This window comes from Sinocyclocheilus grahami, unplaced genomic scaffold (genome assembly GCF_001515645.1).
Source record: "Sinocyclocheilus grahami isolate Dianchi unplaced genomic scaffold, SAMN03320097.WGS_v1.1 scaffold338.1, whole genome shotgun sequence".
NCBI lineage: Eukaryota > Metazoa > Chordata > Actinopteri > Cypriniformes > Cyprinidae > Sinocyclocheilus > Sinocyclocheilus grahami.
The window spans coordinates 921,958-945,056 of NW_015505517.1; the positions used below are offsets into that span (position 1 = coordinate 921,958).

Below are 23,099 nucleotides of genomic sequence, written 5' to 3' on the forward strand. Positions count from 1 at the left end.
TTGCTAAAACTATTTTTTTTATTTTTTACAAAAAAAGAATGTTGCGTTTTTACATCTGAACCAAGTGTTATACAATTAACACTTAAAGGGTAAGTTAACGTTATTTTCATAACAAATATCGGTAGAGCATATCTTATACTTCACCTAAGGCTGGGTTACAATGCTAAAAACATAAGGACACATATTTCAAAGCAATTTCAAAATGTTTAAATGCCTGTAATTCTCTGTGCATTTTTTCCCAAAGCATCAAAGCTTGTAAACTGCACTCGTTGAGAGACGCCTGAAATGAAACATCATAACCAGCAATTTTGCTCTCCACCCACAAATTATACAGTGGTTACCACAAGGCTGACATCTCCGAGCTCTGAGTTTCTTCTACCCCACATAAATATTTTAATTGACTCCCTATTATTCATATTCACAGTGCTCATAATACATGATTACAGATCATAAATGAAAAATAGGTACACAAAATAAATACAAAGCACAAAGTCCTGCGGCAACTAAAGTAACATTATGGGATGTTTTTGGTGCACATTCTCAAGTGAAAAGGTTTATATTAACTAAACAATCCCAAAGAAATAAAATGCACTATAACAAACAGTAATAAACAGTGAAGAAACACTGTGGCATTTGCCCTTTAATTTCCTTCTCTGAGATGCAGGGAATCACTGACCTTGTTTGCATTTCACTACAACTATGTAATGATAGGTGGCTGTGTGTGTGTGTGTGTGTGTGTGTGTGTGTGAACAGGGGAGCCTCAGCTGTTGTACAAGCTTCTCTAGATAGAAGGAATTTCACCATTCCTTAAGACCACCTTCTAATTGCAGTTTGAGGTCCAGATACACCAGTAATATTACAGTATGGCTTAATAAAAAAAACTGCTATAAAATTAAATTGTTAAAAGCAATAAAAAAAATTAAAAAAAATAACTTAAAGGAAAGTTTCACCTAGAAATAAAAATGAATGGGAAGGAGATTTGGGATCTATGAACGGAAGATCTTCAGTCAATACAATTTCAGCCTGTTCACTACGCAAAGCTTTTGTATGGCTTCAGAGAATATAGTGCACAAGTCATATGGACTACTTGTATTTCTTGTCCTTTTTGGAGCTTGACGTATATAGAGCAGCTCGAACATGTTTCTCAGAAGAAAATCATACTGGAATGGCTTGTATGACTAAAATCATATGTAATACAGTTTAAAATCATGAGCGTGAGTAGTGGTAGGGCGCAGGAGTCAATGGGGAAGGGCCGAGGTCACGGACAATCTTGTTGAGGCTGGAAATTTTCTCCTCCAGGAGGAAGTTCTTCTTTTCTGCTACTTTCTGACGCTGTTCTGTCTTCCCCAGGGCTTTGAGCAGTTGAGCATTCTCCACGTAGAGGTCTTTGATCAACACATCCGATTCACTGTTCCTGATCAACTACAGAAGCAGAGAGAACAGAACGGTTATGTTGGAAGTCTGAGTTTGACGGAGTAAAATGCATTATCAAGAATGTGTTAAAGGGCAGGGGAGGACATCTGTGTATTTCTGTACCTGCTCTTTCAGCTGAGACACTTTCTCCTGTAGCAGCAGTTTGAGGTTTCTGAGCGTGAGCTCCACTTCTCTCATTCTCTCCTCCATCTGTAACAGCACCACCTCCCGCTCGTCCTGCTGGGCATACAGATCAAGGTCAGAGGTCATGACAGATTAAGGTCAATTGGTCTGCTAGAAATCCACGGCCTTAGTTTCTGTACCTTCCCTTCCTTACAAACCTAAAAAAAAAAAACTCTAAAATAGATATATGAGCAAAACAAACAAACAACCTAAAATAGATTATATAAAAGCAATGGAAATAAATGAAAACATTTTTTTTAAATATAAATGGTGTAAAATAAGGGACATGTAAATAAGTCACAGACAACCAAGAGTAAGCATTTTTAAAAAAAATTAAATTAAATACACTACACAAATTATTTCAGTTAATAGTTTATTTGGACTCAGTTATGTTTTATATATATATATATATAAAAACACATTCACATCAATAAGGGACATATCACATTTAAACCAAGTAAAACATCCAACAGAATAATACATCTAATAAAATAAAATAAATCAATAAATAAACACCATTCATTAATTATAAATCAGTGATGCAAATTATCCAGTAAAACATGTAGAGGTAGATAAAGCAATGGATTGAGGTTTTAATAAATTAAAAAAATTATAATTAAATTTTAAAAAGATGGATTTTTCTCAGAACAATCATTCATTACAGCTGAAGTGTGGTATCACACATTAAAATTGTGATGCCAAAGCAGTGCAAAAAAACAAACAATACTGCTTATTTAAAATGTCTTAAGATCTTAAAATGAATTCATAATCATAGATTGTACTGCCCTTAATAGCATTAAATGTCAAAATCCTATTTTACTCCATGTGTGGCAGCATCTGGGCCAAAGAGGAAACAACTCACAGTGCATTGTACTTGCAACATGATGCCACCTTGTGGCAGATTTAGGTCCTTACCAGCTGCAAAGCTACATTGACCCCAACAACTTAAACTACAACAACCAAATCTGGCAGGAAGGGTTCGGTGAAAAAAAAAAAATTATAATTAAATTTTAAAAAGATGGATTTTTCTCAGAACAATCATTCATTACAGCTGAAGTGTGGTATCACACATTAAAATTGTGATGCCAAAGCAGTGCAAAAAAACAAACAATACTACTTATTTAAAATGTCTTAAGATCTTAAAATGAATTCATAATCATAGATTGTACTGCCCTTAATAGCATTAAATGTCAAAATTCTATTTTACTCCATGTGTGGCAACATCTGGGCCAAAGAGGAAACAACTCACAGTACATTGTACTTGCAACATGATGCCACCTTGTGGCAGATTTAGGTCATTACCAGCTGCAAAGCTACATTGACCCCAACAACTTAAACTACAACAACCAAATCTGGCAGGAAGGGTTCGGTGATTGGACCACACAGACTAAAGATCAGAGTTCAAAGGGGAGGTGATGTCACAGGCTGCAATTCTTCTATGTCTGTTAGTGATGATGTCACAGCTCTTACCTGTAGAAACATACACACAGCGCTATATGCACACGTCTTATATCCACATACACAGAGAGCTGTGATAGAACAGACTTGCACAGATACAAACCCACAAACACTTAATAAATACACACCAAGAGCATCATCCAACACCATTCACAAACAACATAGGGGTCACTCTAACACTGCTTCTACAGAAAGAACAGACCCAGTGCTGCCCACATAAGTGTGAATACGAGTGACGACTGTTTTCCAGAATAGAGAAAACAGGGACACCAAACGAGCCCAATTCACCAAAAGACCAGACGCACAGTAAATATTCCCCAGAGTGTGCTGCGCCGACACCGTTAGAGAGTATGCACTAACCCCCGAGAGAAATCTTGCCCTGGCTGTGATGCTGATTGTTTGGGTGCAAGTGTGTTACCTGCATGTTGAAGTCTGGACTGTCGCTATGGTGCGGTCTTCTCTGTTCCCCTGGCAACTGTAGAGGAGACGAAGGCAAGACTGCAGCCAGCTGAGCCTAAAACAACAGAGGATCAGTGTGTTATGATGAGGGAACAAGTGTTTGTTTAGATGACAGGGATGCCAAATGTACTAGGGTAGCAAACCAACTCTACATCGTGATTTTATTCATACCAAACATGTTCCTACTATATGAAACATAATTTAAGGTTAATAAAGTAATTACAAAAGAAACAAATACCCAGAGAGTAAGACTAACTGCTAGGTCATGACTTCGACCAGCACTAAAAAGTGTTTAAAAGGTTTAATTTATTTAAGGTTAATAAAGTAATTACAAAAGAAACAAATACCCAGAGAGTAAGACTAACTGCTAGTTCATGACTTCGACCAGCACTAAAAAGTGTTTAAAAGGTTTAATTTGGGGAATTGAGGTAGGGGGAACCTTGTTCCGTGTTGACAGTAGCTGAGTGTGCAAAGCCTCCATTTCACGTTTCAAAGCTGATTTTTCTTGATCTGCAGATTTTACAAATCCTCTATGTTTCACACTTAATGCTTCCAGATGGCGGATCTAAAAAAGAACATCAACTTCGTCATCAATTGCTTGCACACATCCTATGGCTGCCAGAGGTGTTTAGTAAACATGCTCTGACCTGCTCCTTTGACGACTGGAGCTCTGAGCTCATCTCCCTTATCTGTCGCTTGAGTTGCTGGTTCTCCTCTGTAAGTGAGGCATGCTCCGCCTCCATCAGCCCGGAAAGCTCCGCCCACACTCGCCTCCCCTGTTGCTGACTAGCAGACACAACGGAAACCTCCAACAACTGATATGGAGAAAGAGAGGAGGAAGGAAGAGAAATAGTTACAGTGGGTGGGGGGAGATAAAGCGTTGTTTCAGTGTCTCCATCTAACAAATGACAGAAGCTCGGGTCCTCTATACTCACCTTCTCATTGGCAGCTTGCAATTGTTTGTGCAAAGAAATCACTTCCTGTTTAAGGGCATCTCTTTCTTGCTGTGTGATGCGTAGGTCAGATTTGAGACGAGCGTTCTGCTGAGTGACCGTCTGTAAAGATGAATCTAGTGACATGACCTGAAGGAAACCAAGAAACATTTGCCAAAGAAGTCCCTCAAAGCAGAAAAAACAAAACCAACCCCCCAAACAAAAACTACAACAAAGCAAAAAACAACAAAACACAACAAAAAACAGAAAAAAAGAAAACAAATGAAACCAAACCAAACAAAAGCAAATGAAAACAAACCAACTCTAAAGAAAACCCCAAACAAAATAAAAATGAGAACAAAAACAAAAATCAAACAAAACCAAATGAAAAAAAAGAAAGAAAAAAAAAGAAAGAAAGAAAAAAAACGCAAACAAACACCACCAAACATAAAACAAAATCAAACAAACAAAAAACAAAAACACAGTCAGGTCAGAGTGAGCTGTGTGTGTGCTTTTTATACCTTTTCTATGCACCGATTGAGTTCTGATCTAAGCAATTCCTTTTCTGTTCTGGAACCAAAATCCTCCCGATCACACAACTGTAAGCGAGTGTGTATGCGTGCATAGAAAAAGACAGGCACAGAGAAAAATTATTTTTATGAATGTTCGTGCCACTCAAACTCTTGAGCATACTATTATGAAACTGACACATTTAAAACCATACCCCATTCTTCTCATTGGCTGAGCTGTCATGTTGACGTATCACTTCCTGGAGTGCATGTCGAAGTACATGATCTGCATTCTGCTGTAATAAGAAATTCTCCTCCTCTAGCTGCTGTCCTAGATGGCGAGGCTCAGAGAGCTGAAAAGGAACTTAAGAGTGTTTGTATGTGGACATATGCAAATCATTAAATACAAACATTTAAACACATACATACTTTTAAATATAAAAATGACAGATGACAACCGCATAAGTGTATAAAGAATCTTAATTCTACAAGCACCTTAAAGTTAACTGTCTGGGCAATGGAATTAAATCGTACCTGTCTCCTAACAGCTTGTACCGATCTCTTCCCTTGCTTGATGTGATGTAATCTAGACAAAGACATTTATCACATCATTTACCTGCTCTTACATGGGACAGTTAAGAACTCTCAGAGTGCATGTCTTACTGCAGGTCATCCTGGTTCTCTCTCAAGTCTTCCTCCCTTACTGTCGAGATCTTGTGCCTCAGAATGATGTTCTCTTTAGCCAGACGACAAACTTCACTCCTAAACACAGAGTGCATCGTAAATCTGCTTGGTAGTACTAAACTGCATACTTGCATTAGGCTTGGTGTAAACAGTCCCTTAGTCTGTTAAACTTACAACATGCTCCACAGTGCATTGGAAATTAAAAAATTTAGACAAGGGTTGGGTCAAAACAGATATGCAACAGTTCACTACACAGGCAGATCTAGTCACAAAACTTGAGTACAACTGCACCAGAAGGTTGTAAGTGTGTGTGAGGGATTAATGATGGTGAATGGGGCTCTATCGCTGCAAAGAGGCAGGGTCTACAACTAGGCACTCACGCAGAATTGACTTAGTAGCAGGGAGCAAACGGGATGAGCAGAGTGGGGATACTGATCTACAGAAGAAAAACAGGGGACCATCACATGGTACCTCCTCTCTTGCATTTGTTCATGGATCCTAAGAGATTTGCCCTGCAGATCAGCAAGTGATCGGTGTAGATGAGAGTTCTGTTTCTCAAACTCCATGCAGAAGAATTCAAGCTCTGCCATCGCAGCAATCTTCTTTGTTGAATCTTCTATTTCTGAGTTGTGTGAAGTATCGGAAGAGTCCCACTGCGGCACCTTATCCTGCTTATCAAGTTCCTGGACAAGAACCTTCAGTTTGGAATTCTCCACTCGGACTCGTGCAGTCTCTTCCAGCACAGACGCCAGCTGTTTGTGGAGGTCCTGGACTATGTGCATCTTGTCCTCCAGACTCTCGACTCTACTCTCCAGTTTTTTGTTGCGGTCTACAAGCTGCAAGTTCTCTTGGATGCTTTGCTCAAAGCAGACCTCTAGCTCAGCAAGTTGCACATCTTTGATTGGGGCCACCATTTGCTTAAAGTGCTTTGGTACTTGAGGTGTGATATTCTCTTTCTCTGGATCCTGCCGTTTAGGGCTCTGCAAATGAGAGCTAGTGCATTCTATAGCTTTGCTGTACTGCATTACGGTTTCTTGAAGGTCCAGGATCTCCTGCATGCACACATCTCTCAGATCAGCAACTTTGTCCTGCTCTGTATCAACTATAGTCAGGGTACAAACCTCCTTTACAAAGGCCCTGATATCATTTTCAATACTTGCAATGCTGATACCATCCTCTGGACTTTCTTCAGTCTCAGGATCAACTGGTTTGCCACTGTATTCAGCCTGGGTGTCATCTTTGCTTGGAGATTCATGGTGTTGCAAGCTCTCTTGGTTATAGGAATCATCAGATTCGGCAGAGAAATGACCTTCTCTTTCTGTGCCATTCAAAATATACTCCTCTGCCATCTTCAAAGTGTCATCTTGAGTTTCTGTGCTATTGCTCTTAACATTCAGCTCTTCAATCAGTTCTGTATCTTCAAAACCATCCACTCCAGGATTGCAGAGTCTCTCCTTAGTCTCTTTCTTCTTTTCTTTGGGACAATCAGGGGTTTCTATTCCACTGTTGTTAGATTCTACATCAGCTATGTCTAATTTACCATCAGCACAAGAGTTTAAAGTTATACCATTTGTAACTCCAACCTCTGAGCATCTGTGTAGCTGTGAATTACCAAAGTCTGGGTCAGTAACTTCATCCACTTCCTTTTCACGGTTTACAGAAGACTCCTCACATATGACGTGCTTTGGACTGACTTCATCAGTAGATTCTGTGCAGGTTTCTTCATTGAGTTCTTCAAAGGGCTCTATTGTAGATTCTTTACAAATTTCTTCAAGGTCATCTCCATTGGGTTCTACAAGGATTTCTACAGTGGACTCTATGCAAGGTTCCTGAGAAAGTTCTGCAGAAGGTTCTCCAGTGGTTCCTGTCAACTGTAACACAATTTCCTCCAACTGCACCACTCTCAATGCCAGTGAATCTCTCTCTGCAAGCAGAGCCTTTCTCTCATCCTTTAATTCCTGACAGAGGAGCTCCTCACCTTCCTGGATTCTGCCTATCAGCTCCATGTTCTCAGAAAATGAAATTATTTCCCCTCGCCTGCTCTCCAAAGCAGACAGACTTCTTTGCAGCTCTGCTCGCTCCTGGATGAAGTCATCCACAGCCTGCTTCAGCATCTCTTCCAGCTCAGTGGCTTTGTGCTCTGCTTGTGCCAGCAGCAGGTCTTTGGTCTCCATCCTATCCTGCACATGGTTGTGCAGCTCATTGATTTGGCGACTCAGCTCAATTTCTTTGGTTCGAGCAGCACTGACAAAAGTCTCCAGCTCGGCCTGAAGCTGTAGGTTCTTGTCTGTCAGAGCTTTAATATCTTGTGCGTGTGCAACTTCAAGGCTTTGACACTCCTTTTGGAGCTCCTCCCTCTCTAGGTCCAGCGCCTCCCTCAAAAGCTTCCACTGTTGCTCCGCCTCCTTGGTGGCTGCCTCTGACTCCTCCTCCCAGTGGGCGCGATCTGCAGCATGCTGTTGGGCAAGTGCTGCAATAGCACTTTGGTAATGTTGCTCGAGTTTATGTACATCCACCTGAAAACGCTCAGACACTGCCTCTTGGTCACCATAGAAACGAACTTCCACTTCTTCAAGTCGCTGAGAGAATTGTTTCTCCAGCGCTCTCCTGTACATGGCCAATCAACATCAACAGCTTATAACATTACCTAAAAGAAATATGCATCAACTATATTGCAGAGTGGAGACAAGAATAGCTGATAGAGGTTTTTGTAGGTTTCAAAATGACAAGTTGAGTGTTGTTAAATCCAAAAGCATGACACACAGGACCAAATTCCCCAAATATTTTAAAGAACAATGGAACAAAAAGGAAAACAAAACCCAGTTTTAATTAATTTTTCCCCAGTAAAAAATCCTTAAATAAATAAATTATATATATATATATATATATATATATTTGCTCCACTGTATATATACACACACACACACACACACACACATATACACAATAAAATACACTGAAAATTAAAACCTATAGAAGATTTTAAATGTTCTTATTATTAAAACTTTTTATTTTTTAGTTCTTTTTTATTAAAAACTTTCAAAAATGTAGTTTCAAAAAAAGTTTCAAAAAGTCTACATTTGTTCATCTTTTCAAATGTCATCTAAAAATTATTTCCTCAATTTTTTTTATTAATTAAAACCAACAGTCCAGTTAAAAATGCTTAACATACACTTAAAGATACATTCTCTGAAAACAACTTTTCTTCTCTTTTACAGGTAATCACATATAAAAATGGCAAAGGTTTAAAGCTGCAGTCCGTAAGTTTTGCCTCTTTGTCGCCATCTCTATTTGAAAACCTGCAATTGCAACTGTGCGCGGAATTATCTTCCTTGCGTGGGTTGTGCTCCGGCACGGCTCCAGCGCGGATGAATCTAATGTTTTGAGGAGAATGTGTGTGTGGCAGTCAGTCACCGCACCGGTGTGGATATTTACTGTACTTCGCAATCACAGATTCTAGCCTACGTCTTGGATTATATGACCCAAATAAGAATTTTCACCGTATATTGTCATCTGAACAAGTAACAAGTCTGCCATGTTTGTTCTGACCAACTAAGGAAAAAGCATTACAATAAGTCGCGCTAACAATGGTGATTTAATCTAAAGATCGGTTTGCTCATATCACATCAAACTGTGCAAATTATTATTATTGTTATACTTTATTCTCAAATTGTTAATGTTAACAACATCAGCATTACGTGTATTAGCTTGTAGATTTCAATTTCTGTACAGTCTAATTTCTAATTGTCAAACCATTCGAATTTCATATTAAGAAATTCTTTTAACCTAAAAAGCAAATTATGCTCCCTTCGAACTGGTTGTCTTTAAAATACAAATCTTGTGTAATCCCAGGCTATCTGTAATCAGAAGCACATTTAAAACTGGAATATAATTTCATTTCATTCACATGTGTTTCATAAACACAGTCCTTTCTGGATTACAATCCACCATCAAAATGATACATTTAATTATTCCAGCTGCTGTGAGAAAAGGCTATAAACGACCGGCCACCTGCAGGATCCTCACATGCGATAGCCTAGTAGCTGGGACAACTTCTTTATGTTTACAGACGTGACATAATGACGCAGCGACATGCTCGAATTTCCCGCGAAAACCTACCCGTACCACTCATCAGAAAACATTATTATAAGATAAGTATAATACTCAAATACTGATTTCGGATAATTTTTAACCAAAAACAAGTTACGGACTGCAGCTTTAAAGTTAGTAATATTAACTAGTGTGTCTTACCTCTGTTCTGCAATATCTGAGCGTAGTTTCTCCAAAAGGCTGCTGAGTCTTTCTCTCTCCTCACTGTGTTTGGCACTCAGCTCCTGCATGGCCTCCCTGTGCGCCTCCACCATCCGGCTCTGCTCTTCATTCAGCACCTGCTGCCACCTTCTCTCCTGCTCCTCTCTCTCTCCTTGCAGTCTCTCTCTCTCCTGCTCCAAACAGGCCTGAAGTGCCTCCTCATGCTGTTTCTCCAGCTGAGCCCTCTCTCTCCCCCAATGCTCCATTATAATGCTCTCTGTCTCCTCCTGCTGTGAGCGGAGGTGTTCCCTCTCCTCCTGCAAACGCTGTAGGAGCAGAGTGTGATGTTTGTTCTCTAACGAAGCCCGCTCCTCATCCCACTGTTGCCTGAGCCTCCTCTCCCTCTCCAGCCTCTCCTCCAGCACAGCCTGCAGCGTCTCCTTACTGATCTCCTCTAGTTCCTGCCTCTCCTGCTCCCATTCCTCCTTGAGCCTCCGCTCTCTCTCCTCCAGCACAGCTTGCAATGCCTCCTTACTGTTCTCCTCCAAATCCTGCCTCTCCCACTCCCACTCCTCCCTGAGCCTCTTTTCCAGCTCTACACACTCCTGTTCTGTTCTATGCTGCATCTCCTCAAGCTGAGCACTTAGCACCTCCTCATAGCTCTTTTGCTCTTCTTTCCACTGCTCCTTAAGCCTCTTCTCCTCCTTTTCCTTCTCCTCTTGCAGTCTCTCTCTCTGTGCCTGCAGATTGACCTCCAGCACCTCTTGGTGCTTGGATTTCATCAGACTCATCTCCTCAGCATGCACTCTGATCTGCTCCTCATAGGCAGTCTGTTTTTCCTCCAGAATTTGCACCTTTGCTTCCAGCTGTTCTGCACGGCTTCTGGTGTCCTGTGCCTCCTGCATGAGAGAGTGAAGCTCCTGCTGGTGGAGAATTTTGAGGGCAGAAATTTCCTGCTCCAATCTGTTCGCTCTCTCTTGTTCTCTTGCCAGCTCCTCCCTCAAAGCCTGCACCTCCTGTTGGTGCTGCAGGGAGAGATGACTCCTCTCTTCCTCTGCACTGCGTTTTTCTTCATAAACCTACAGAGGGCATCAGAGAGCAACAGGAAGAGTCAACTTTTATTCTTTAAACAATAAGGATAGTTTGGCATTTACTTTTATCTTAAAGTTACAGTTCATATAAAAATGAAAATTCCTAAAGGTACAGTTCATTATCTTAAAAGTACAAATTTAACCTAAAAATAAAAATTTTTAAAGGTCCAGTTCACCTAAAATTGTATTTAAAAAATGTAAAATTCAAACTGATCTGAATGCAAATATGCTTTGGTTTCAAACAATTTACAAATACAGCAAATATAAATGTTTTCCATATTTTTCATAGTTTTAGTATGTACACGCGTGCGTCTCACCATTGCCCTGATGTTTTCTATCTCTCGCTGGTGCTGCTCCAGTAACATCTCAGTCTCTAGACTCATGTTTAATGGCTGCTGCTCCTGAGAACCTACAAATGCACACACACAAGAGCACAGCTGAGTGACAGAAGATGGACTCCAACTGCAAGCATTTAGTATTATCTATGAGTATTGAGTATGAACAGACAAGTATGTTACCTGGGTCTGGACTCTTGCCGGCCAGTTCATCAGACAGACTCCGTCCGGGACGTGTTGAGGGTGTGTGGCCTGAAGTCTGATATTCCTCCAGCTGAGCTTCTAGCTCATCTATATGATCCTGCAACTCCTACAATACACATACAGATATAGATATGAATTTGAGTGACACAGTATCATAGAATGAAATGAAAGCAAAGTAAACAGAAACAGAGAGGTTACAGACCCTGCACTGCTCCTCGTAGTTCCTGCGCAGCTGTCTTAGACGCTCCTCCTGCTGATAAAACTCTGCGCTGTCTGGATCCAAATCACCAAACTACACACAAAAGCATTCTCCTATTGATCATGATTTACTAGACGAGGATTTTCAAAGATATATGTATTCACAATTTCTACAACAGAAAATATTTTAGAGTTTGGCATAACTAGAACAATGTTTTTCATAAAAATGTATAAAATGGCTACAGAGTTATATGTTTTAATCAATTTACATGACTTTTCCTAGTCTTGAAAACACTTTTAAATATAGGCTACCTTACATACTCAGATTTATCAAGATAGTATGAAACCTGATGTAAATAATTTGAAAGATGTGTTTGTAATGTTAATAGGCTTGAGTAAGTGATGTCAGGAAAGACAGGTGTGTCTGAGATGTTACTATTGACATCATACTATTGTATGTTTCTCCTCATGTCAGTACGGATGTCTGTGTCTGTGCTAATTCCAGCACCTTCTCTTTCAAAACACCGTCCAGGTTTTTTTGCACTTTGTTCAGCTGGTTTTCAGCCTCCACCAGTTTCTCTGTGGTCTCAATAAGCTCAGACTCCAGACGACCATTTTCCTACACAACAAAGTTATTGAAGACAAAAATATACAATACATTTTGCAATTCAAATCAAATAAATATAGGCTGACAGGAATGTGACATAAGTGTGTAGCAGGCAATTCACGGTGCTGAAACAAAACAAAACAAAACTTCAATCCAAAATGCTGATTACTTTAACGGTGAGAGATAGATGTTCTCGTAGGAAGGTTTCATCTTCTCTCATCTTGCCAATTTCCTGTTCAAGCTCTTCTCGATGCTGATTGGCCTGCTGCTGCACAAGCTCCATCTCTTTACTAAGCTCTGCTCTCAGAGCCGTCATACTCTCTTTATATTCCTGCTCCAACTTCCTGTTTAAATTGCATGCATGGACATAAAGACACATGCATATGACATATGAATACACATGCTCACACCCACATGCATAGACTATCAATGTCCACAGAACAAGCCTTCTGTGTTTATGCAGCAATTTCTGCAGGTAGGCAAGGCAAGTTTATTTATATAGTACATTTCATACACAATGGTAATTCAAAGTGCTTTACATAAAAGAAAGTAAAATAATCATTAAAAAAAATCACATTAAAACAAGGAATTTAAAAACTTAAAATTAACTTAAAACAGTTAAAAATAGAAGTATGCATAAAATAGTGCAATCAGTTCGGACGTAGCACAGTGCTCATTCAATAAATGCACAGCTAAACATAAGTTTTGAGTCTAGATTTAAATGTGGCTAATGTTTTAGTACATCTGAAAGCTGATTCCAACTGCGGGCAGCATAATAGCTAAAAGCGGACTCCCCTTGTTTTGTGTGAACCCTTGGTATTTCTAACTGACTCAATCCTAATGATAGGAGTAGTCTGTTAGGTTTATATTCAGTGAGCAAATATGCAATGCATTTAGGTCCTAGGCCATTGAGTGATTTATAAACGAGTAAAAGTACTTTAAAATCAATCCTAAATATAACTGGAAGCCAGTGTAAGGACCTGAGGACTGGTGTGAAATGCTCAGATTTTCTGGCTCTAGAAGTATGTTATGATTGACAGTGTCAAACGCAGCACTGAGATCTAGTAGTACCAGAACTGATATTTTGCCAGAATCAGAATTTAGGCAAATATCATTTATTACCTTAATGAGTGCTTTCTCTTTGCTGTAATGTGGTCGGAAACCAGAAAATTGTCCAGGTATCCATTTGAGTTTTTGTTCAGCTGATTAAAGGGGTCATATGAGGCGATTAAAATTTTTCCTTTCTCTTTGGAGTGTTACAAGCTCTTGGTGCATAAAGAAGATCTGTAAAGTTGCAAAGAATAAAGTCTCAAATCCAAAGAGCTATTCTTTATAAAAGTTAAGACTTGTCCAAGCCCTCCTAAAATGCCTCGTTCTAACACGCCCCACAGACACAGACACGCTTAACACAGATTTGCATAACACCGCCCAAATGTTCACGCAAAGAATGAAGGTGTAACTTTTATTCTCCCTGTAATATTGTTGTTGCCACCACTGCCATGTTGTGGAGATGCTGTGTGTTTAGTTGTGAAAGCGAAACTACTTAGTTTGGCCTTCCATAAAAGGACGATATCCGCTTCGTCATGCCTAGAGCTGATCCGTGCTGATCGCTGAGGAAATACATCAACTTCGCAATGTGGATCGCCGGATCGGCTTTCACTGTGGACGAAGCGGAGTCCAGCCCGGGGTCATCACATGTGGTTGCCACAAGCCCACCGGCCGCGCCATTCTCAAGACCGCCGGACGTTCCTCACTCTAGCCTGCAGTGTGTGACGCTGTGTGATGCATTTTATGGAGGACTGTTTCCTGAACCTGCAGTTCTGCATAGCCTACAATGGGTCTGTGCTCAAAGGCTGTTTTATAAAGTGGGGCAGTTCCAACTTTGCAAGGACAGTCTGGCACTTCTAACTCACAGCCTGTAAGTAAATTTTTTTATATTTAAATTTGCCACTGATGATTCAAACGCGACTTTTAAACAGTGTAGAGTAGCTCTCGTTTGTTTGTCGTTTCTCCGATCACAAATGCAGACATGGTTTTATGTTTACGCGGTGCAATACGTAACGCAACGCGTAAAAACACAGTACAAGCCATTATAATCAGTAATTATGTCCCCACTGGATGCAACAAATGCCTCGTTTGTAATGGGTTTTATCTCGTCGTGCTGGGAGATAGCGTCACAGTATGTTAAGGGGCGTAAAATTTCCGTCACACGCTTGAGGTATTCAGCCAATCACAACACACTGGATAGCTGGCCAATAAGCGTACACCTCGCTTTTCAGAACGATGAGCTTTGTAAAAATCGACCTTAAACCACATAAACACATTGCATTACACCAAATACACAACAATGTTCTTTTTAGCAACGTCATATGACCCCTTTAAAAACTACCTTTTCAATAATCTTGCCTATAAAAGGAATATTTGGTGGAAGTATGGTGTTATCAAGATTGCCCTTTTTCAGAAGGGGCTTAACAACTGCAGTTTGGAAAAGTCCTAATCATTTCATTTATGAACAAAAGAAAAGCTGCAGCTGATTGAAAGTGAAAGGTTACCGGAGGTTGAGTTCGTTATTGCGCTCAATGGCAGCATGGTGGTCATCGACTTCAGACGCCAGCTGAGATTTCAGTTTCTCTGCTTTGTCCAGATCAAAGCGAATCCTCTCCTTCTCACGCCTTTCCAGGTCAACACACTCACTGTCACACAAAGAATTGACATTAGAAGCAAACTGGAGCTCTGATAGTTCTAAATTATCTTGAGTGAATCTGAATAATGAGCATCAGTGTGTAAAAACAATCTGGAGTGAGTCTGAATAATGACCTGGATTAAAGAAGAATAACAAGATGTGATTTAGAGTAAGAGAAAACAGGTTTGTCACAATAGAAAGCTGAGGTGAGTCAAATAATGAAACTAAGTGATCTTGAATGAGTACCCATATTAAATTAGAATCATCTGCAGAAGTATAATAATAATAATAATAATATGGTACAGAGTAGATTAAGAATGTGCATAATATAATGTATAATAAATAATTGTTCAGTGGGGTTGGGGAGCTCTGTTGGAGCAAGAAAATTTATTATTTATTTTTCATCCTTTTTCTTTTTAAAATTGTCATATGTAAAATATTAATAAAAAGACTTATAAAAAGAAAAAAAGCTGAAGGGATCTGAAGTGAGTCCGAATAGTGATGTGCAACAGAAGTTCTCAACCTTTTTGATTCCAAAGCTCCCCATATTATTACATACAAACAATAGTCGCAGAGCAGCTTGACATAGCTAGAAAAAAATGTATTCTATATATGAATTACCAAAGCCAATTAATATTTTATTAATTTATAAGACACTCTCAGTATATATATTTTATATGTAGAAATAACACTTAAAATTCTCTTATCCAGGTTTTCCTGTGGGAATCCTGATTCTTAAAAATGTGTTGAGGTAACAAATTAAAATACAAAATATAATGTCAGTTTACATCTCGTTTTTTATTTAAAAACATATCTTGTCTTATTTTAAGTCATTTTATGCTTTCTTGTGTACTGTGGTAAGGCCCCCTAGTGGGTCCCGGCCCATTGGTTGAGAACCACTAGAATGAGATGGAGTGTGTGAATAGCAAACTGAAGTGATCTAGTGTGGTGCAGAGTGAACAGCTGAAATTCTCTAGGTTGAGTTAGAATAATGAACTGGAATTATAAGATGGATTTAATGAATTATTTTGATGATCACAAAAATTAATTAATAATATGAATCATGCATTAATACGCTGGAGCAGATCTACTTCTAAATCTAGACTAAGCTTCAGTGAGCTATGAGAGTTGAAATGCACAGAGTTCAAATACAAGGACTCACAGCAGATGTCTGATCTCTGCCTTAAAGCTCACTAGCGCCGCCTGGTGGATTGAGTTCTTAGTGCTCAACAGCTCATTCTCTAGAGCAACGGTCAGCTCAGACAGATTCACTTTACCTTCCAGATTAAAATCCAGAGCCTACAGACAGACACACACACACACATATAAAAGCTTATTACAAATATCCCAGTTGAAATGCAGAGTTGTGTAGACACTCAGTCTATGTGTGTTACCTGTAAGATCTCGGAGCTATTGTCCACTCCCTCTTCCATCCACCTGTAAAGGAGAGTTTCCACAGAAGCATGTCCCGATCCATCATCCAGATCTGAAAACACCTGCAGACCGATTGTACTGCTCAAAGCACATGAGATCCTTCGACCCGACTCATCAAACTTGGAAGAAAGAGAAAGATGGAAAAAAGAGGTTTAACACTTCATATTTAGGCATGTTTTGCACACCGCCTATTATTGTGTACTACCTGAGTGGAATGGAGTCTCTTTAATTGTCTGTAGGGTGTAGATGCTGATGGTGTGGGTGGTTTGCTGGGGTTTATTACGCATGAGATGAACTCCTGCACATCTATTGCACTTTCATCACCACACTGCAACAGATCCTCACCCACCTGGGAACATTCAAACCCACACAGGAACTATGTGTTAACATTATTTACATAACCACTAAATGGATCTCTCAGGTTGTGATCGTGGAAAATACCTCAATGCCTATGTGCTGGCAGAGTGTGTGTAGCTGTTGCAGTGTGGCCGTGCCGTTTATGGGTAGAGAAAGCTGATGGCAAGCGTTATGCAAACGCTCCTCCATGTCACAGAGTGCATTGCCACGTGGTGTGCTGGGTTCATCTGGGTTCCAGAGGTGCAGCTGACCTGCACACAATCCAGTGTAAATGTCATGCATAAGGGAAGATTTTTTTTTAAAAGAGTATTTAAACTCACCTTCTGCTTCAAACTCTTCAGAAATGCTTATCTCAGCATTCCAGCGCTGTAAAAAAATAAAATGCACAGATGAAAAACACTGATAATCACACCCCCAACAGGAGCAGTACTGAGCAACAATAATAAAAAAAAGCAGATGATCTCAAATAAAGAGGTAAACTTAAGCTATATTAAATTGATATAAGCTGAGAACAATTTTAACAAGAGATGTTAATGATTAAATTGTGGATTGAACGATTATTTATCATATCAATAATGTAATCGTTTAGGATTACTAACTGTCAATTAATTAACATCAAAACATGCCTGAATTTTATAATCCACTCAAGGTTTAATACATATCGACTATGGTTCAAAAATTTGGGGTAAGATTTTTTATTTATTTTTAAAGAAATTAATGCTTTTTCATAAAGGATGCATTAAATTGATGAAAAGTGACACTAACAACAATTTTTTTTTTGCTATTTTTAAATAAATGCTGAACGTTGTATTAAAAATAAAAATGTAGCACACTATCCAGAAAAATATGATTTTTTCAATATTAATAACCATTTTGTATCAGCATATTAGAATGATTTATGAAGGATCATGTTACTAAATTGATGAAAATTGAGCTTTGCCAAATTACATTTAAAATATCTTAAAACAGAAGTCATAGAATTACTGTTTTTACTGTACTTTTGATCAAATAAATGCAGCCTTGGTAAGCATAACCGACTCAAAAACATTTAAAAAAAAATCTTTCAGAGTTAAATATATAACAACAACAACAACAAATGCTAACCAAATTAAAAATGAAAAGTAAAAAAATATATATTAAAATACTAATTATGCAAAACTAGCCACAGGTTGTGAAACTAAAAAGCCACTTAATCAACTACTTCCCTATTGTTTGGTCAAGATCATTGTGTGTGTGTGTTCAAATATGGACAGAGTGAATTTCTGGGGGTGCAGGGAGCAGATGGAGAATACGTGCAATGGCATTCATGGGGTGCGGAAGGGTCATCTACAACATCTGCAGAGAGCTCTGCGCAGCAGTGTGTATTAATGTGCACCTGCTGGAAAGCGTGGCTAGAGTCACACACAAAAGCTCACAAACACAAGCCAGCATGAATTCGATAAAATTCTTTTCAACGCGAGACGTCATTGCTTGATATTTTGCTTTAAATTGGGGTTTCTCTTCTAGAGTCCTCATTAACTGCTGTCAGAGCAGAGGGCAAAGACACACAAACACCCACCCACACCCAGACTGTGTGTTTGGAGCTAGTTGCAGCTGAATAATCTGGATTGTTTCTGAAGGAAAATCGCAACTTTAACCTTCAGCTTTATCTGCGTATTCAGATATGGATGATTCCAAACGAGAAGAATGTGGCTTAACCTTTACGCTTCATTGTTATTCATGTGAGCGTTTGTTACCTCACGTTTCCTGGGTACAGTCCTGTCATCACTCTCTTGAGCATCTTCATCCTTCTCCCCCTCCTCATCTTCAGCCTGTGTGTGTGAATCAGTGTGCGTGTGAATGAACTCCGGAGCAGAGTGGCGGCCATAGCGCTTACTGCCCTTTACTAATTTTTTTTGTGCTATTTTTAAATAAATGCTGAACGTTGTATTAAAAATAAAAATGTAGCACACTATCCAGAAAAATATGATTTTTTCAATATTAATAACCATTTTGTATCAGCATATTAGAATGATTTATGAAGGATCATGTTACTAAATTGATGAAAATTGAGCTTTGCCAAATTACATTTAAAATATCTTAAAACAGAAGTCATAGAATTACTGTTTTTACTGTACTTTTGATCAAATAAATGCAGCCTTGGTAAGCATAACCGACTCAAAAACATTTACAAAAAAAATCTTTCAGAGTTAAATATATAACAACAACAACAACAACAAATGCTAACCAAATTAAAAATGAAAAGTAAAAAATAAATATTTAAATACTAATTATGCAAAACTAGCCACAGGTTGTGAAACTAAAAAGCCACTTAATCAACTACTTCCCTATTGTTTGGTCAAGATCATTGTGTGTGTGTGTTCAAATATGGACAGAGTGAATTTCTGGGGGTGCAGGGAGCAGATGGAGAATACGTGCAATGGCATTCATGGGGTGCGGAAGGGTCATCTACAACATCTGCAGAGAGCTCTGCGCAGCAGTGTGTATTAATGTGCACCTGCTGGAAAGCGTGGCTAGAGTCACACACAAAAGCTCACAAACACAAGCCAGCATGAATTCGATAAAATTCTTTTCAACGCGAGACGTCATTGCTTGATATTTTGCTTTAAATTGGGGTTTCTCTTCTAGAGTCCTCATTAACTGCTGTCAGAGCAGAGGGCAAAGACACACAAACACCCACCCACACCCAGACTGTGTGTTTGGAGCTAGTTGCAGCTGAATAATCTGGATTGTTTCTGAAGGAAAATCGCAACTTTAACCTTCAGCTTTATCTGCGTATTCAGATATGGATGATTCCAAACGAGAAGAATGTGGCTTAACCTTTACGCTTCATTGTTATTCATGTGAGCGTTTGTTACCTCACGTTTCCTGGGTACAGTCCTGTCATCACTCTCTTGAGCATCTTCATCCTTCTCCCCCTCCTCATCTTCAGCCTGTGTGTGTGAATCAGTGTGCGTGTGAATGAACTCCGGAGCAGAGTGGCGGCCATAGCGCTTACTGCCCTTTACGAAGCGTGGCTGGACTTCTGGGGAATCTAGGGGAGAGATAAATAACACTTACAACATATATACAAAAATAAATGCATTCCTTCACAGTAACATCTAACAAGAGCTCAACACTTTCAAAATACTTGCTACTCTTTCACAAATTTTGCTCAAGGGATGTCTAATGACCAAATATCTGTTAATAATATAACTTCTTAAATAATTGAAGACAGAAAATATCCTGAGGAAAAAAAAAACTACCGTTCAAAAGTTTGGGGGCATTTTTTTGCTCACCAAGGCTGCATTTCTTTAGTCAAAAATACCATAAAACAGTAATACTGTGAAATATTACAAATATCTTAAAATGTATTTTTTTTTCCTGTGATGGCAAACTCCAGTCTTCAATGTGACATGATACTACAGAAACCATTCTAATATCCTGATTTAGTGCTAAATAAATATTTTTTTTTCTTATCAATGTTTAAAACAGTTTTGCTGTTTAACATATTTGTGAAAACCATGGTACCTTTTTCAGGATATGCTCACAAATTCAAAAGAACAGCATTTGTTTGAAATAGAAATCTTTTGTATCATTATGAATATATTTACTGTCACGTTTTATCAATTTAATGCATCCTTGCTGGTTTAAAGTATATATTTTTTAATCTTACCGACATCAAACATTTGAAGAGTAGTGTTTATGGGCAGCATAGAGTTTAGACAAACTATACCATAAAGTCTGCAGATTTCATTACCAGATCATTCATGATATATTAGCAACAGTGGCATATTTTGATAAGAGCGCAGGACGTTTTTAGAAACAAAATCTGTGAACCGTTTGTTTATCATTCAGCTTAGAAACCTGTGATTGAAATTCAATTGAGAGCATGAATGAACGATGAATGCCAAGTTTTGTTTGAGAACCAGGGTAACACATACACTGTGTATAAATGCTGTCTACCAAGTGTTAAGCAGAAATGATTCATGAAGAAATAATGTTTGCTAAGGCAAGCGTCACTATTTCTATTGCTTATAATTAGGCAAACACTTGTAGCAACCAAATTAAAAATGAAAAGTAAAAAATAAATATTTAAATACTAATTATGCAAAACTAGCCACAGGTTGTGAAACTAAAAAGCCACTTAATCAACTACTTCCCTATTGTTTGGTCAAGATCATTGTGTGTGTGTGTTCAAATATGGACAGAGTGAATTTCTGGGGGTGCAGGGAGCAGATGGAGAATACGTGCAATGGCATTCATGGGGTGCGGAAGGGTCATCTACAACATCTGCAGAGAGCTCTGCGCAGCAGTGTGTATTAATGTGCACCTGCTGGAAAGCGTGGCTAGAGTCACACACAAAAGCTCACAAACACAAGCCAGCATGAATTCGATAAAATTCTTTTCAACGCGAGACGTCATTGCTTGATATTTTGCTTTAAATTGGGGTTTCTCTTCTAGAGTCCTCATTAACTGCTGTCAGAGCAGAGGGCAAAGACACACAAACACCCACCCACACCCAGACTGTGTGTTTGGAGCTAGTTGCAGCTGAATAATTTGGATTGTTTCTGAAGGAAAATCGCAACTTTAACCTTCAGCTTTATCTGCGTATTCAGATATGGATGATTCCAAACGAGAAGAATGTGGCTTAACCTTTACGCTTCATTGTTATTCATGTGAGCGTTTGTTACCTCACGTTTCCTGGGTACAGTCCTGTCATCACTCTCTTGAGCATCTTCATCCTTCTCCTCCTCCTCATCTTCAGCCTGTGTGTGTGAATCAGTGTGCGTGTGAATGAACTCCGGAGCAGAGTGGCGGCCATAGCGCTTACTGCCCTTTACGAAGCGTGGCTGGACTTCTGGGGAATCTAGGGGAGAGATAAATAACACTTACAACATATATACAAAAATAAATGCATTCCTTCACAGTAACATCTAACAAGAGCTCAACACTTTCAAAATACTTGCTACTCTTTCACAAATTTTGCTCAAGGGATGTCTAATGACCAAATATCTGTTATAATTGAATAAATAAATAATTGAAGACAGAAAATATCCTGAGAAAAAAAAAAAACTACCGTTCAAAAGTTTGGGGGCGTTTTTTTGCTCACCAAGGCTGCATTTCTTTGGTCAAAAATACCATAAAACAGTAATACTGTGAAATATTACAAATATCTTAAAATGTAATTTTTTTTTTCTGTGATGGCAAACTCCAGTCTTCAGTGTGACATGATACTACAGAAACCATTCTAATATCCTGATTTAGTGCTAAATAAATATTTTTTCTTATTATCAATGTTTAAAACAGTTTTGCTGTTTAACATATTTGTGAAAACCATGGTACCTTTTTCAGGATATGCTGACAAATTCAAAAGAACAGCATTTGTTTGAAATAGAAATCTTTTGTATCATTATGAATATATTTACTGTCACGTTTTATCAATTTAATGCATCCTTGCTGGTTTAAAGTATATATTTTTTAATCTTACCGACATCAAACATTTGAAGAGTAGTGTTTATGGGCAGCATAGAGTTTAGACAAACTATACCATAAAGTCTTCAGATTTCATTACCAGATCATTCATGATATATTAGCAACAGTGGCATATTTTGATAAGAGCGCAGGACGTTTTTAGAAACAAAATCTGTGAACCGTTTGTTTATCATTCAGCTTAGAAACCTGTGATTGAAATTCAATTGAGAGCATGAATGAACGATGAATGCCAAGTTTTGTTTGAGAACCAGGGTAACACATACACTGTGTATAAATGCTGTCTACCAAGTGTTAAGCAGAAATGATTCATGAAGAAATAATGTTTGCTAAGGCAAGCGTCACTATTTCTATTGCTTATAATTAGGCAAACACTTGTAGCAACTGCATAGCAATGCCCTGGCTACTATCATTAACTGTGAGATGTCATAATTAGGGAAGAGCTTGTTTTAAGATAAAATAGACTTCATTTACACTCTCACTGTTCTCAGAATAATCCTCCTTAATCCAGATTTAACCTTACATTCATCCCTCAGCTCAGGCTGTCTGGTTTTTAATACATTCTCAATTACATCATGATTTCTAATGATCGTGATCACAACCTGCCTTAAAAACTGTGTCCAATGTCAATTACAGTAAAAAAAATAAAAAAAATAAAATTATATATATACACATACACACACACACACACACACACACATGTAAAAACAAACAAAAAACATTTATGTTTTTAATTTTTTTTAATTAAAACAAAAAACAAACAAACACTAGCTTTCTATGTTTCCTATTCTATCTACTTGTTTTTCTTTGTGTGTGTGTGTGTGTATGT

The 23,099-nt window shown here is 38.5% G+C and overlaps 1 protein-coding gene across 7 annotated transcripts in view; it reads right to left on the reverse strand.

Annotated features, from left to right (window-relative positions):
• Nucleotides 1–46: 46 nt before the first annotated feature.
• LOC107602976 (ninein-like) overlaps nt 47–23,099 on the reverse strand; it is a 27,621-nt gene continuing 4,568 nt past the window's right edge. For 2 of the 7 annotated variants that reach the window (XM_016295636.1, XM_016295631.1), the window contains exons 4-27: nt 21,472–21,647; nt 17,119–17,164; nt 16,883–17,049; nt 16,647–16,790; nt 16,402–16,560; nt 16,170–16,306; nt 14,877–15,017; nt 12,494–12,668; nt 12,226–12,336; nt 11,722–11,811; nt 11,499–11,625; nt 11,298–11,389; nt 9,890–10,968; nt 6,110–8,245; nt 5,618–5,716; nt 5,489–5,540; nt 5,170–5,307; nt 4,967–5,044; nt 4,449–4,595; nt 4,161–4,328; nt 3,953–4,078; nt 3,473–3,568; nt 1,537–1,653; nt 47–1,422 (exon numbers count right to left, since the gene is read on the reverse strand). In XM_016295636.1, coding sequence (XP_016151122.1) covers nt 1,207–1,422; nt 1,537–1,653; nt 3,473–3,568; nt 3,953–4,078; nt 4,161–4,328; nt 4,449–4,595; nt 4,967–5,044; nt 5,170–5,307; nt 5,489–5,540; nt 5,618–5,716; nt 6,110–8,245; nt 9,890–10,968; nt 11,298–11,389; nt 11,499–11,625; nt 11,722–11,811; nt 12,226–12,336; nt 12,494–12,668; nt 14,877–15,017; nt 16,170–16,306; nt 16,402–16,560; nt 16,647–16,790; nt 16,883–17,049; nt 17,119–17,164; nt 21,472–21,647 — 6,017 coding nt within the window. In that variant the 3' untranslated portion in view covers nt 47–1,206. Of the gene's footprint in view, nt 1,423–1,536; nt 1,654–2,753; nt 3,067–3,472; nt 3,569–3,952; nt 4,079–4,160; nt 4,329–4,448; nt 4,596–4,966; nt 5,045–5,169; nt 5,308–5,488; nt 5,541–5,617; nt 5,717–6,109; nt 8,246–9,889; nt 10,969–11,297; nt 11,390–11,498; nt 11,626–11,721; nt 11,812–12,225; nt 12,337–12,493; nt 12,669–14,876; nt 15,018–16,169; nt 16,307–16,401; nt 16,561–16,646; nt 16,791–16,882; nt 17,050–17,118; nt 17,165–18,534; nt 18,679–21,471; nt 21,648–23,099 lie in introns of those variants that run through there. The other 5 variants (XM_016295632.1, XM_016295634.1, XM_016295633.1 and 2 more) reach the window with 5 other exon arrangements.